The sequence below is a fragment of the Chaetodon trifascialis genome, chromosome 3 (assembly GCF_039877785.1).
Source record: "Chaetodon trifascialis isolate fChaTrf1 chromosome 3, fChaTrf1.hap1, whole genome shotgun sequence".
Taxonomy (NCBI): domain Eukaryota; kingdom Metazoa; phylum Chordata; class Actinopteri; order Chaetodontiformes; family Chaetodontidae; genus Chaetodon; species Chaetodon trifascialis.
In genome coordinates, this window is record NC_092058.1 from 84,468 (window position 1) to 97,500 (window position 13,033).

Consider the following 13,033-nt stretch of genomic DNA (forward strand, 5'->3'; position numbering starts at 1 on the left):
TACCTGATTGATTGGACCTGTTTTTAATGAAAAACAGGCCACTAATGACCGGCCACTACCAGTGACGAACAAACCGCATTTCCTGTAACTTTGTCACAACAAAAGCATCCTGCTGGTTCACCAGTCTAACGCATGTATGTACTGTGTATTTGTGTGTGTTAGCCTGAATGTGTGTGTGTGTGTGTGTGTGTGTGTGTGTGTGTGTGTGTGTGTGTGTGTGTGTGTGCATTAGTGTGTGTGCTGACCTGGGGAGCTCTTCTGTCTGAACTCTTCATCCTGCATCTCTATCAGCACTACATGAGGAGGAAGAGGAGGAGACAAACCTTCATCAGAGGAAGATTAAACTCTACTCATCATTATCTCCATCATCAACAAGCAGGGCGGAACTATTTGTTTAGCTTAGCACAAAGACAAGAAGCAGGGGAAACTGTTAGCCTAGCTTAGCACAAAGACTGGAAGTAGGTGAAGCCTTTTAGCATAGCTGAGCACAAAGACAAGAAGCAGGGGAAACTGTTAGCCTAGCTTAGCACAAAGACTGGAAGTAGGTGAAGCCTTTTAGCATAGCTTAGCACAAAGACAAGAAGCAGGGGAAACTGTTAACCTAGCTTAGCACAAAGACTGGAAGTAGGTGAAGCCTTTTAGCATAGCTTAGCACAAAGACAAGAAGCAGGGGAAACTGTTAGCCTAGCTTAGCACAAAGACTGGAAGTAGGTGAAGCCTTTTAGCATAGCTTAGCACAAAGACAAGAAGCAGGGGAAACTGTTAGCCTAGCTTAGCACAAAGACTGGAAGTAGGTGAAGCCTTTTAGCATAGCTGAGCACAAAGACAAGAAGCAGGGGAAACTGTTAGCCTAGCTTAGCACAAAGACTGGAAGTAGGTGAAGCCTTTTAGCATAGCTTAGCACAAAGACAAGAAGCAGGGGAAACTGTTAGCCTAGCTTAGCACAAAGACTGGAAGTAGGTGAAGCCTTTTAGCATAGCTTAGCACAAAGACAAGAAGCAGGGGAAACTGTTAGCCTAGCTTAACACAAAGACTGGAAGTAGGTGAAGCCTTTTAGCATAGCTTAGCACAAAGACAAGAAGCAGGGGAAACTGTTAACCTAGCTTAACACAAAGACTGGAAGTAGGTGAAGCCTTTTAGCATAGCTTAGCACAAAGACAAGAAGCAGGGGAAACTGTTAGCCTAGCTTAGCACAAAGACTGAAAGTAGGTGGAGACTGTTACCCTATTTTAACACAAAGACTGGAAGCAGACCACGAAGACATTCAACATCTTTAGTTCACAACAGGTTTTCATAGTGCAGCTCCAGCTCAGAATCATGGGAGTTGTAGTTATTGTATGCAAGCAAAAAGGCTTTCAGAACCAGTTAAAACTTTATCCTCCCTCACATCCCTCTCTCCTTCCCCAGGTACTTGACATTGTGAAGTTGGTTTTATTTGATGTAAATTCTAAACATCATGTCTGAGGTGTACTGTAAACTGTAACTTTCTGAGATGTGACGAACACAGTATAGATTATTGTCCTCTCCTGCACACTGTACGACTGACAAATGTGAATGTAACTTATACTGTCTCTGTGATAACAGCAGTCACTCAGGTTGGTAATACAATAATATTAATAACTGCAGCCCAAAGTGCTGAACAAATCATGATCACATAATAAAAAACAAGATGTAAATGAATAGCAAAAATAACAACAGCAATAAAAACAAATGAACAAAAAGTTTGATCACAATACAAAAAATCATTAAGAATGACACCATAAAAGTTAACCCAAATTAAAAATCAAATGAGGAAAAAGATAGATCTTATTTTGTTTTAAATTCCAGGGGATTTCCCTGTTCTAAGATCCACAGGGAGGCTGCCCACAGTTCAGGGTGACAAAAACAGAAAGCAGCCTCACCAGATTTCTTGTGGAACACTTTAAGAACTTCTAAAAGAAAGGCAGTGGAAGATCTGAGAGTTCTTGTTGGGGCATGAAATGGGAGGCTGATAGATCAGTGCACTAGATTGTTAGATTAAGGCTTTGTAGATAAGAGGACTCCAACACCAAGTCTAGAAGATCCAGGTAGCGAGTGCAGTGATGCATGCAGAAGGGTAACATGAGCTCTCTTGTTTTTTGGTATTGGTCCAAATCCTGACTGCAGCATTCTGAAGAATCTGTAATTTTCTTAACGACATCTTTGGGAGACCAGTAAGGACAAGGTTGAAATTATCTAAGCAGTTTCAAATAAAAGCATGTATCAGTATTTTGGCATTGTTCTGAGTAAAAATGGTATAATTTTGGTGACTTCCTCATATGGAAAAAATGCTGTTTTTACAACCTTGCAAAAATGGCTGCCTCTAAGACCACTCCCAGATCAGTTTCGATTTGCTTGCACAGGCTCGCAAACACTGACTTCTGCTTTTGAACCGACCAGCGGAAATTGTTTTCTGCACATTTCTTAAAAAAAATATATATACTCATCCAGATGTTAATATCAGTGAGATAAAAAAGAGCATTTAAAGAACTTGGGTTGTCTGATGAAACAGAGATTGTGAAAACAAAGTTGTCTATCATCAGCATAACAGTTATATGTCACATGATGGTAACTAACTAAACTAACAAAATAAAAATTCTTTCTGACAGGTATGAACAAAACCAGCAAAGTACTGAGGCAGAGAGACCCAATTATTCCTCAAGTCAATCAATTAAAATGCCGTTATCGTATCATATCAAATGCAGCACTCCAACCTAGCAAAAAGAGGACAACCACATTGAATCAGTTTTCATTCTCTGGCCACTTACTACCTTAAATAAAGCAGTCTCAGGTTGCTCCGAGCCGAAAGGAATTTATCTAATATATTATTAGTATTAAGATGGTCATGCAGTTGGTCAACAAAAACTCTTCCCAAGAAGTTCACTGATAAAAGGAAGATTTGAATTAGGTTAGCTCAGTTTTTCTTTAAAAATGATGCAATTTAAAAACTGAGACTCATTTAAACTGAAAGCCAGAGATGGGTTCAAGAGGGATGGATGGAGAATGGAGAAGAGGAATTCGGGTTTGTCTTTCTTTTCTGACAGCCTTACTGTAAATCTTATGGGAGATTTTAAGTGGTATAAAGTGGACATTTGATTTACTGTTCAGCCACTGTCTCTTGGACAAACAGCAGCAGTTTTCCAAGGTCATTTGTGACCTACTTGTTTGATTAGGGAAGCAGTGGTGTCAAAAAAAAAAGACCTACAACATGAAACCACTGAGCTACAAAGCAATGAGCTGCTACTGAGAGCTCTCTTCAAAAGTGGCTCATCATCATCATCATCATCATCATCATCACAACCATCTGACATCAGACATCTCAGCAAAAAGAAGCAATTCCAACCATCAGAGACATTAACTATGACTGCTATATACAACTGTACAACAACTTCACAGTCATCACTTTACGTTTTCACATAATCCTCAGTAACACAAATCACATATATACACACACACACACACACACACACACACACACACACATACACATACACATACACATACATACATACATACATACATACATACATACATACATATACAGTATATACATATACATATGGTAGTTATTTATCCTGACACTTTTAATATGTCTTAGTACTGTTCAGTAGTTTTGTACCCATGGTTTTACATTTAAACACTTGTTATTCCATTTTTTCTTTGCTGTTGTATGGTTGATTTTACCTTTTTAACCTTTTTGCACACAACGTGGGACTGTGAGAAACAGCATTTTGATCCCTCTATATGTCCTGCACATATGGTGTAACTGGCAATAAGTTGACTTTGACTCCGGTATCAAATCCTGGATGTTCCAAAATTTCACTAAATTTAATGATGATAAATCTGAAGTCATTCTGTTTGGTCCCCCAGATTCCATCAGTTCTTTTGGTGCTGATCTTGATGGTCTCTCAAATAATATTTTAATGGAAGCTGGGACTCGAGGTAGTATTTGACACTAAACTCTGTTTTGATGATCAAGTCAAAGTGTTGTTCAGTCATGTTTCTTCCAACTCAGGTTAATGACTAAAATTAGGCCATTTTATCAATTGGCGATAAGTTGTACATGCTTTTATCTGTTTATCATTTTATTGTCTTCACTTCCTCTGTGTTCATGTCCTTGTCCTTTTTATCATTTTATCTGTCTTATCTGGTTTTATTTTTTTTTTAATTTTCTAAAGCACTTTGTAACATTGTTAAGAAAGGTGCTATATAAATAAAGTTTTTGATGTCTCCCGGGCCCAAGACACTATTATTTTAGTTCCACCTTTAACAGTGAGAGCTGCATTATAGGACTGGGACCCTCAGACTTCTCCAACAATTCATCTATCCCTGTCAATATTACCACCAGAGAACACATGAAATTCCCCCTGGCCCTAATCTCAATAACTTGAAATATCTAAACATGTGTGACCTCCCCTGCTGCTGTTCAAATAAGACCTTTCTTATGAATGACCTTATTTTAGAGAAGAATCTTGATGGTATGTTTTTAACTGAAACGTGGCTTGGCACTGATGAACCCTCATTGAAGCTTCACCCCCCCCCCCCCCCCCCCATGACTTTTCATATTCTATTAGAAATGGTAGAAGAGGAGAGGGGACAGCCACAATTCTTATTCTCATCTTATTTGGTGAGTAGATGTCTTTTGAATATCACTCTTTTCTTTTTGCCAGCCCTCCCACACTATGTTTGATCATCTACAGACCACCCAAACCATGCACCTCTTTTATCACAGAATTCTCAGAACTCCTCTCGATTATCCATGCTAAATATAACAGGATTATTATTTTAGGTGATTTTAATATTCATGTGGATAATAAATCAGACTCTTTGAGTTTAGATTTTTTAAACTTAATTAACTGCATGAATTTCATCCAACATTAGATCTGGTCATAACCCATGGCCTGTCAGTACAGGTTTCCTCTGTTGTGGATGTGGGCTGATCAGATCATTTCTGTCTTTTTAAGGTAAATCATTTTAAGCAACAGGAAATTCCAGAACATACTGTAAGAAAACGCTATCTTACATCCGAAGTGGCTGCAAGTTTTATTGATATTTTACGTGATATTCCTCCCGAGATTTTACCTTCTTGTGATTTTATTGTTGATAATTTTAACAGTAAACTCAAGTCAGCACTTGACATAGTGGCACCATCCATCCATCCACCATCCATCCATCCATCCATTATCTATACCGCCTATCCCTTTTGGGGTTGCGGGGGGCTATCCCAGCTACAATGGGCGAGAGGCGGGGTACACCCTGAACCGGTCGCCAGCCGATTGCAGGGCCACATGCAAGGACAAACAAACATTCACACTCACACTCACACCTACGGACAATTTAGAGTCATCAATTAACCTAATGAGCGTGTTTTTGGTCTGTGGGAGGAAGCCGGAGTACCCGGAGAGAACCCACACATGCACGGGAAGAACATGCAAACTTCACACAGAAAGGCCCCGCCTGACCCGGGGATCGAACCGGCAACCTTCTTGCTGTGAGGCACCCGCACTACCTGCTGTAAAACTTAAAAAGATTAAAACAAACTCAAAACCTCCCTGGCGAAACAATGACCTAATAAAACTGAAGAGAAACTGCAGAATAGTAGAGAGAAAATGGCAGAAAAACAACAGTTCATTTTCAGATTTCTCAGGAACAGTTGACCATCTACAACAAGGCAGTTAAAAATGCAAGACAAGAATATTTTTCAAAATGAATCAGTAACAGTCACAAAATCCAAGAGTCCTTTTTTCAGCCATTGGCCATTTTATTAACCCTGTTTTTAACCAACCTCTTGAACTAAACCTTTCATGTGAAGATCTTGCAGTCCACTTCAGAAGCAAAATAGACATAGGCGGCGCCAAGGAGGGGCTTGCCGGTGCTTCAGCTCCCCCTAGTGGTAACATCGCACCCCCAGAGCACCCGCATGAAATCCAATAAGAAATCATTAAACAAAGTATATTTTTATGACATTTTATCTCATGAGCTTTTTTATCATGTGCTGTCAGGGGTCTCAGCTCTAAACCCAAAGCACAGATCAGTTTTAGATCAGAGGTGCTTATTGACTGTGGCACAGAATTATGACATCGCTGAGGATAACTTAAATGCAGAGTTGCATCAAGCCCGACGTCTTCTCAAAAGAAAATCACAACAGGGACACTCCGTTAACACAACTTCGGAACTTTGAACACTCATGTTAATTGTATTTCAGACATTAAATCCTGGATGGCAGAGAACTTTCTACAGCTCAACCAGGAAAAAACTCAGGTTTTAGTTATTGGTACAGGAGACCAGAGAGAGAAACTGACTAGCAAACTACAAGCTGTCTCTTTTAGCCCATGTCAACAAGTCAAAAATCTTGGTGTGACATTTGACTCAGAACTGAATTTGGAGGCTCATATAAAGAATTTCACAAGAAAGGCATTTTATTATTTAAAAACTTTGCCAAAGTATGCCAGTTTCTCTCTCAAGCCAATGCAGAGACACTTATTCATGCTTTTATTACCTGCAGGATTGATTAGTGCAATGCTCTTCTTTCTGGTCTCCCTAAAAAGGATATTTTTCAACTACAATTTCTTCAAAACTCAGCCGCTCAAATTCTGACAAAGACCAGAAAGAGAGCTCACATTACATCGATTTTAAAGTCTCTGCATTGGCTTCCTGTGTGTTTTAGAATTGATTTTAAAATACTTTTATTGGTTTATAAAGCTCTTAATGGTCTTGCTCCTTCTTATTTATCTAACTTGCTTTTACCATATGAACCCAGCAGAGCCCTCAGGTCTTCTGGAAGTGGCCTTTTAACAGTACCCAAATTTAGAACCAAAGCATATGGCGAGGCATCTTTTTATTACTACGTCCCCCGTTTATGGAATAGCCTGCCTGAAGATCTGGGGGCAACATGTAATATTGATACTTTTAAAAGCAAACTTAACACCCACCTTTTTAGTCTGGCTTTTAACTAATTTTTTTAATGTAATCAATTTTAGGTATTTTATTTCATTTTATTTATTTTATTCTCCCCCTCTCTCTCTCTCTCTCTCTCTCTCTCTCATTGGAAAAATACACAGAAAGATGGAATTTTCTCTTTTTTCTTGTGCTGTGGTGCAGATAAAGAAACTACGTAATGCACCTTCAATAGTTGTGTAACAACAAATTAAAAGAGTTTGTTAATTAAGTTTATCACAACCAAGGAGCATATGCAGATGCTTTGACCCATGATTGCGGAACACATGACATGACAGGACAAATGGCCACTCTGGTTCTGTAGTTGTGGATCTTAAAGCTCCACCTTGAGGAGTTTTGATCTACAGGCAGATAGCTGTGAGTGGTTTCTACCTGACCCTCTTACCCTCAGAGTTTTGCCGGGATGCAGCTCCTCGAATCCTGAAGGCCTGTCGGCTTCTGCTACGTTCTCCGAAGCTCCAACTCTTTGGAACCTTGCTGGGACTGTCCTCCAGACTAGGCTCCATGCTGGGGGAACGGCGCACAGCCTGGACACTCCCCAGGCCTCCAGGACCTCCGGGAACTCCGTGAGCAACACAAGGGCCAACTGTAGGAACCACTGGAGACATGAAGGAAAGAGGAGGAGAATGGGACACACCAGAATCAGAACCATTATTTCTGCTTGGTCCTGGTTCATCCTGGTTCATGTCAGTCCAGCAGCCTGCAGGTTTTCATCAAAGCCAGATCCAACAGGAGCTTTATACAGACTGTTCCTACCTGGTTAAAGGCTCCATTAAAATACATCCATCTGGTTCTATTTGATTGGTGGGAATAAGGGCCTACAAACTGTTGGGTCACTACAGACCAAACTAAAGAACTTTGTATCTGTCGTGTCATTGATATGACTCTTTAGTAGAATGTATAAAAGCATGGATGTAGCCTCCAGGTCTGAAAAGTGAAGGTAATACAGAGGTACCTTACACTCGCATTCTTTTTAACGGCGAATAGACTGCATAAAAAAATCCCTTTCAAAATATAAGCACGGATTTTTTTTCCTTAACATTTTTCTTTTGCCCAGGGCAAAGGCCTGCGACCCACTGAAAATGCGTCCAACACCCACCAATTGAGAATCACTGCTATAGAGCGTGGCTCCTATATTATGATTGATAAATCGCTATCTGTGACCTGTAAATCGGGATAGAGGCCTAGCAATGCGTATTCACAGTATTGTGTACATTTAAAAAACTGTGAACTTGTTTTGGGGTGTTGTCTGTGTTTGCATCCTAGAACTTTGATCCTTTCACAGTTAATGTGAATTATGTATGCACCTTGCTAACCAAGCTTGCTACCACTAGCATTAGCTGTGCTGTAACCCGATGTTCTTCTGCAGCTCCACCCTCTCATGCAAATATGGTCACTTCTGGCTCCAAGAAACTAAGAGTTCAAGATGGTAGTCCACAAACTCCAATGAGTGATGTCATGATGGCAACATCCCATACTGAACAGAGAACCTGGAGGATCAGGATGATCAAACCTGAAACCTAATGTGATCCACTTTTCATCTCCCACACCACAGGGAACATTAACTCTGACTGTTCCCTATAAACTCTTCAACAACAGCAACATTTCAAAACATTAAAAACTGGTTGTACCACCCACCATGCTGGGGAGAACCTTTCCCTTTGGTTCCTGAACTCCGGGGAGATGAGAAGACCCTCTCCTTCAGACTGACCTTTGGACTGCAGGGACAAGAGATAGACAGGTTTAATTGTATCTAAAAAGTTTTGGGGTCAGGCAGAAGTCAAGGAGAAAAGAAAAATACAAGAGATCTTTGTTGTTCAGATTGGTGGTACATGCATGTGAGATGAATTTTTTACCAGGAGAAGGATGGTGGTGGTGTAACAGCTGGGCAACTGCCAAGCAGCAGAGTGCTATTCAAGCCACATTTGTGGCGACTAAACTGCGTACTTAAAGCCAAAATCTGATCTTCTCCCAACCCTAAACAAGGTTGTTTTTTATGCCTAAATCTAACCAGACCATATCCACAGCATTGTCACAACATAAAATTGAAATGTAAACACGCACAAAGTCTGAACATAAAGAAAAGGAAAGTTTCAATGTGGTTTCTCTGATTTGCAGAAATGTACAGAGTACAAATATAAAGTAGGTCCTGAATCTCCTTTATTGCAAATGCATCCTCCCTGTTTGCTCCCTTTGTCCAAACATGTGACATTTCAGATTTCCTGTCCATAATCTCTGTCCTGATGTGGATTCCTGCACAACAGTAACACAAGAACACAACAGTAACTGGCAGTGAGCCGAGACCACCCTTTCTTGGTGATCCACTTGTTTTGTCCTGCATCCAAGTGTGATTGCTGTACTCTCATAAGCCCAAACAATCCAATCTTTGGGGGCTGCCATTTCAAAACAGCTGCTCCAAATGAGACATGTGAATACACCCTAAATTTAAATCAGATATTGATTCCACATGTGACCAAGGCAAGCAAACGCCAGTCACACTGTCACGTGTTGGTTCTGCTCAAAACTGACAAATTTGACAATAAATTTTCAGGTTTTTAAAGGACATTAAGGATAACAACTGAACATATTACAACAATGGCTTTATTTGGCATTATATCGCAGGATCTCCAAATGACTCTGAAAGAAATATGCCCCTAGCCTTCACTCTGTGGCTGGGGATATAATGAATTATCTAACAGTAGAGAATGCCACCTGAGGCAGTGCAAGTCAATTATGCACTATATAGTAGCCCATCTTAGTTTGTGGAGAAAAAATGGATGCATTTCATCTCTATAGGGTTAGCCTATAACCCTAACCCTTTTAATATTAACATTCTAATTATTGTTTTGTTTCTGCATTTGTGCACATGTTGGGTAAATTAAATAATAGAAGATTGGGATTCCACTGGAACTGAGTTATATTATGCTGTACCAAAAAGATATGCATCATTTCTTAATGCATTCACAAAGGTTCTTTCTGAATCTTTAAAAAATAGACCTTCAACAAAAAACATCTCTTGAATGCAAATTTACAAATCAAATGCACTTCTTTCTTCTTTGTAACCATTCTTTTTTATAATTCTGTCTTTTTGAAATTGTCTTTTTAGTAAGTCTGTCTTTTTGTAATCCTTTTCTAATTTTGTCATTCTTTGTAATTGTGTCTCTTTTTTTAATCATGTCATTTTTGTATTTATGGGATTTTTTTTGTCATTCTGTCTTTTTTGATGATTCTGTCCTTTATGTGTTCTTCTGATTTTTTAACTTTTATTATGTTGTTATCTTTTTGTAACTGTCTTTTCTTTAATAATGTCAGTTTTTATTTTTTATTAACAGTTCAAACAGTAGACAGATGGCCAAAATTTCTGATCACCAGAAATCCAACTGATCATCCAAGAGCTGGTCATTGATTGATCAGGGCATCGGACATGAGTCTAAAATTAGATTCTGGGCTAAAATCATACTGAATCTGTACACAGTCCGTCTGGCTTTAGTTGGTATTAAAGACTTATTTGTAGAACTGGACACTGCAACTGCTACTACTGTTATTACATCCACTGTCACTGTTACTGTGACTGCATGTCTGTCTGTCTGTCTGTCTGTCTGTCTGTCTGTCTGTCTGTCTGTCTGTCTGTCTCTCCCTCTCTTGCTCTCCCTCTCTCACCCAGCCGGTGGAGGCAGATGGCCGCCCACCCAGAGTCTGGTTCAGTCTGAGGTTTCTGCCTGTTAAAAGGAAGTTTTTCCTCGCCACTGTCACCAAATGCTTGCTCATGTGGGAATTGTTGGTTCTCAGTGGATAAAAGAGCTCGGCCTGTAGCAGCTCTGTATGGAAAGTGTCCTGAGACAACTTTTGTTGTGATTTGGCGCGATACAAATAAAATTGAATTGAATTAAATTGAACTGAATTGACACTAACCCGGGAGACGGTTCAGGCTGGACATCCTTCCTGCTGACAGAGAGACAGAAGAAAATGAGTCTGACTTGACTAAATGTTAAATGATACAAAAATGTGAAGCTGATTCCAATCAAGACTACTGCAGATGTTGTAGCTGCAGTAGTTTGTGTACTTTGTAATCTGATTTCCTATATTAAATGTTGCAGACCTGAATGACAGTCCTGATTTGTTCTTGAGGTTCCTCAATAAATCCAACTGATTGAGGGGTGGAATCAACCTGGAGAAACATACAGATAGATTTAATATTCTAATACGATTATAAAAACTCTTCTAGATTGAAGAATAGAATAGAATAGAATAGAATAGAATAGAATAGAATAGAATAGAATAGAATAGAATAAAGAATGGTTTTAGAGTGTCTGTAGGTGGACTGGCGGACCCTCACCTGTACATGGGGACAGAGACGGTCCTCTCATAATAATCCCACGTTGAAGTCAAATCAGTTCGGCTTAGGTTTGTGGCATAAACCCTCCAGGCCGCCTGTAGAGACAGACAGCAGATGACTGTTTCCATGGGAACTGCTATAAATTACATGCTGATGCGGAGCAAGAAGGAACTTGTCGACTCCACTGATTTTCATAATAAAAGCTTTCCACTGGAGGTTACGTCAAAGTGTTCATCCTGTTGAGTTTCAGGCAGTGTGCTGCCTCCCTGAACTGCCAGGCTCTTCAGACTGTTTCTGTAACTTACAGGGAAGATGATTTTAACATTACCTGCCATTGTCAGTGATTTCAATACCATCTGGAGCTCATGCGTGGGTCATTTTTCAGCTACATCACAAAATATATGTGAAGATTGTCATTCATCCAGGTCATGGTAATTCTAAGTGCTTCCAATCCAAGGCAACAGGACTTGTTTGTGGCTCTAGAAGACATTTCGCCTCTCATTTAAAAGGCTTCTTCAGTTCTAACTGACTCATAAGGGGTGATGAAAGTACCTGTTAAAAACTGTTGATTATTGGCTGATAAATGTCCAATCAGTGGATGTTTTGGTGTCACTGTCTGACTGCTAACTGTCCATCAGGCTGACGGCTGGTGGGAACAAACTGCTTCTGTGTCTGGTGGTTTTGGCGTTCAGTGATCTGTAGCGCCTGCCAGAGGGCAGAAGTTGGAACAGGTGGTCTCCAGGATGTGAGGGGTCTGCAGTGATGCTTCCTGCCCGCTAACTCAGTCTGGAGTTGTGTCAGTCCTGAATGGAGGGCAGGTTGGCACCAGTGATGTTCTCAGCAGTCCTTACAGTCCGTCGCAGTCTGTTCTGGTCCTGTTTGGTGGCAGACCCAAACCAGACGATGGTGGATGTGCTCAGAACAGACTGGATTTTTCTTGTGTAGAACTGGATCAGCTGTTGAGGTCAGCTGTTCCTGAGCTGACACAGGACATTCATCCTCTATTGTGCCTTCTTGAGACCCTGTTTGAAGTCCACCTTAGATCCTGCAGATAGTGGATCCCAGAAACCTGAAGCTTTAAACAGTGGAAACTGTTGTTGAGGGTGGTGATGGGGGCAGTGTTGAGGGGCTTCTCCTGAAGTCCACCATCATCTCCACAGTTCTGAGCGTGTTCTGCTGCAGGTTGTTCTGATGCACCAGAGGACCAGCTGTTCCACCTCCTGTCTGTATGCAGACTCATCACCGTCTCAGATGACGCTGATAAGCCTTGTGTCATTTGTAGACTTCAGGAGTTTAACAGATGGGTCTCCTGAGGTGCAGTCATTGGTGTAGAGGGACAAGAGCAGGGGGAGAGCACATATCCCTGAGGGGCTCTAGTGCTGATGGTCCAGGTGCTGGATGTGATTTTCACCAGCCTCAAGTCATCACAAAAAATAGTGTAAGATGTCACAGTGTCAGTGAATTCATCCAGATCTGTTGCAGCAGCCTCAAAAACATTCCAATTAGTGCAGTCAAAGCACCTTTCATATTGTGTAGCGGTGGTCTAGTGTGTTATGTCTTGAGGAAATTTTTGGGGTATCTGTATATTAAAGAATATGGTGTTGACTTCCTGTACATGAAAAGTTTCATGAGTTAACTTCTGTTGTGATTTTACATAGTATAAATAAAATTTAACTGAATGATATGTGATTCATGTGTGTGTTCAGATTTGGCGGAGTTTTG

At 40.4% G+C, this 13,033-nt stretch overlaps 1 protein-coding gene across 3 annotated transcripts in view; it reads right to left on the minus strand.

Annotated features, from left to right (window-relative positions):
- The window catches only part of kcnq2b (potassium voltage-gated channel, KQT-like subfamily, member 2b), a 31,097-nt gene that overhangs the window by 10,285 nt on the left and 7,779 nt on the right, over nt 1–13,033 (minus strand). The window contains exons 9-14 of one of the 3 annotated variants that reach the window (XM_070992632.1): nt 11,312–11,406; nt 11,075–11,143; nt 10,888–10,917; nt 8,614–8,693; nt 7,361–7,573; nt 246–293 (exon numbers count right to left, since the gene is read on the minus strand). In XM_070992632.1, the coding sequence (XP_070848733.1) occupies nt 246–293; nt 7,361–7,573; nt 8,614–8,693; nt 10,888–10,917; nt 11,075–11,143; nt 11,312–11,406 (535 nt within the window). Of the gene's footprint in view, nt 1–245; nt 294–7,360; nt 7,574–8,613; nt 8,694–10,887; nt 10,921–11,074; nt 11,144–11,311; nt 11,407–13,033 lie in introns of all 3 variants that reach the window. The other 2 variants (XM_070992624.1, XM_070992639.1) reach the window with 2 other exon arrangements.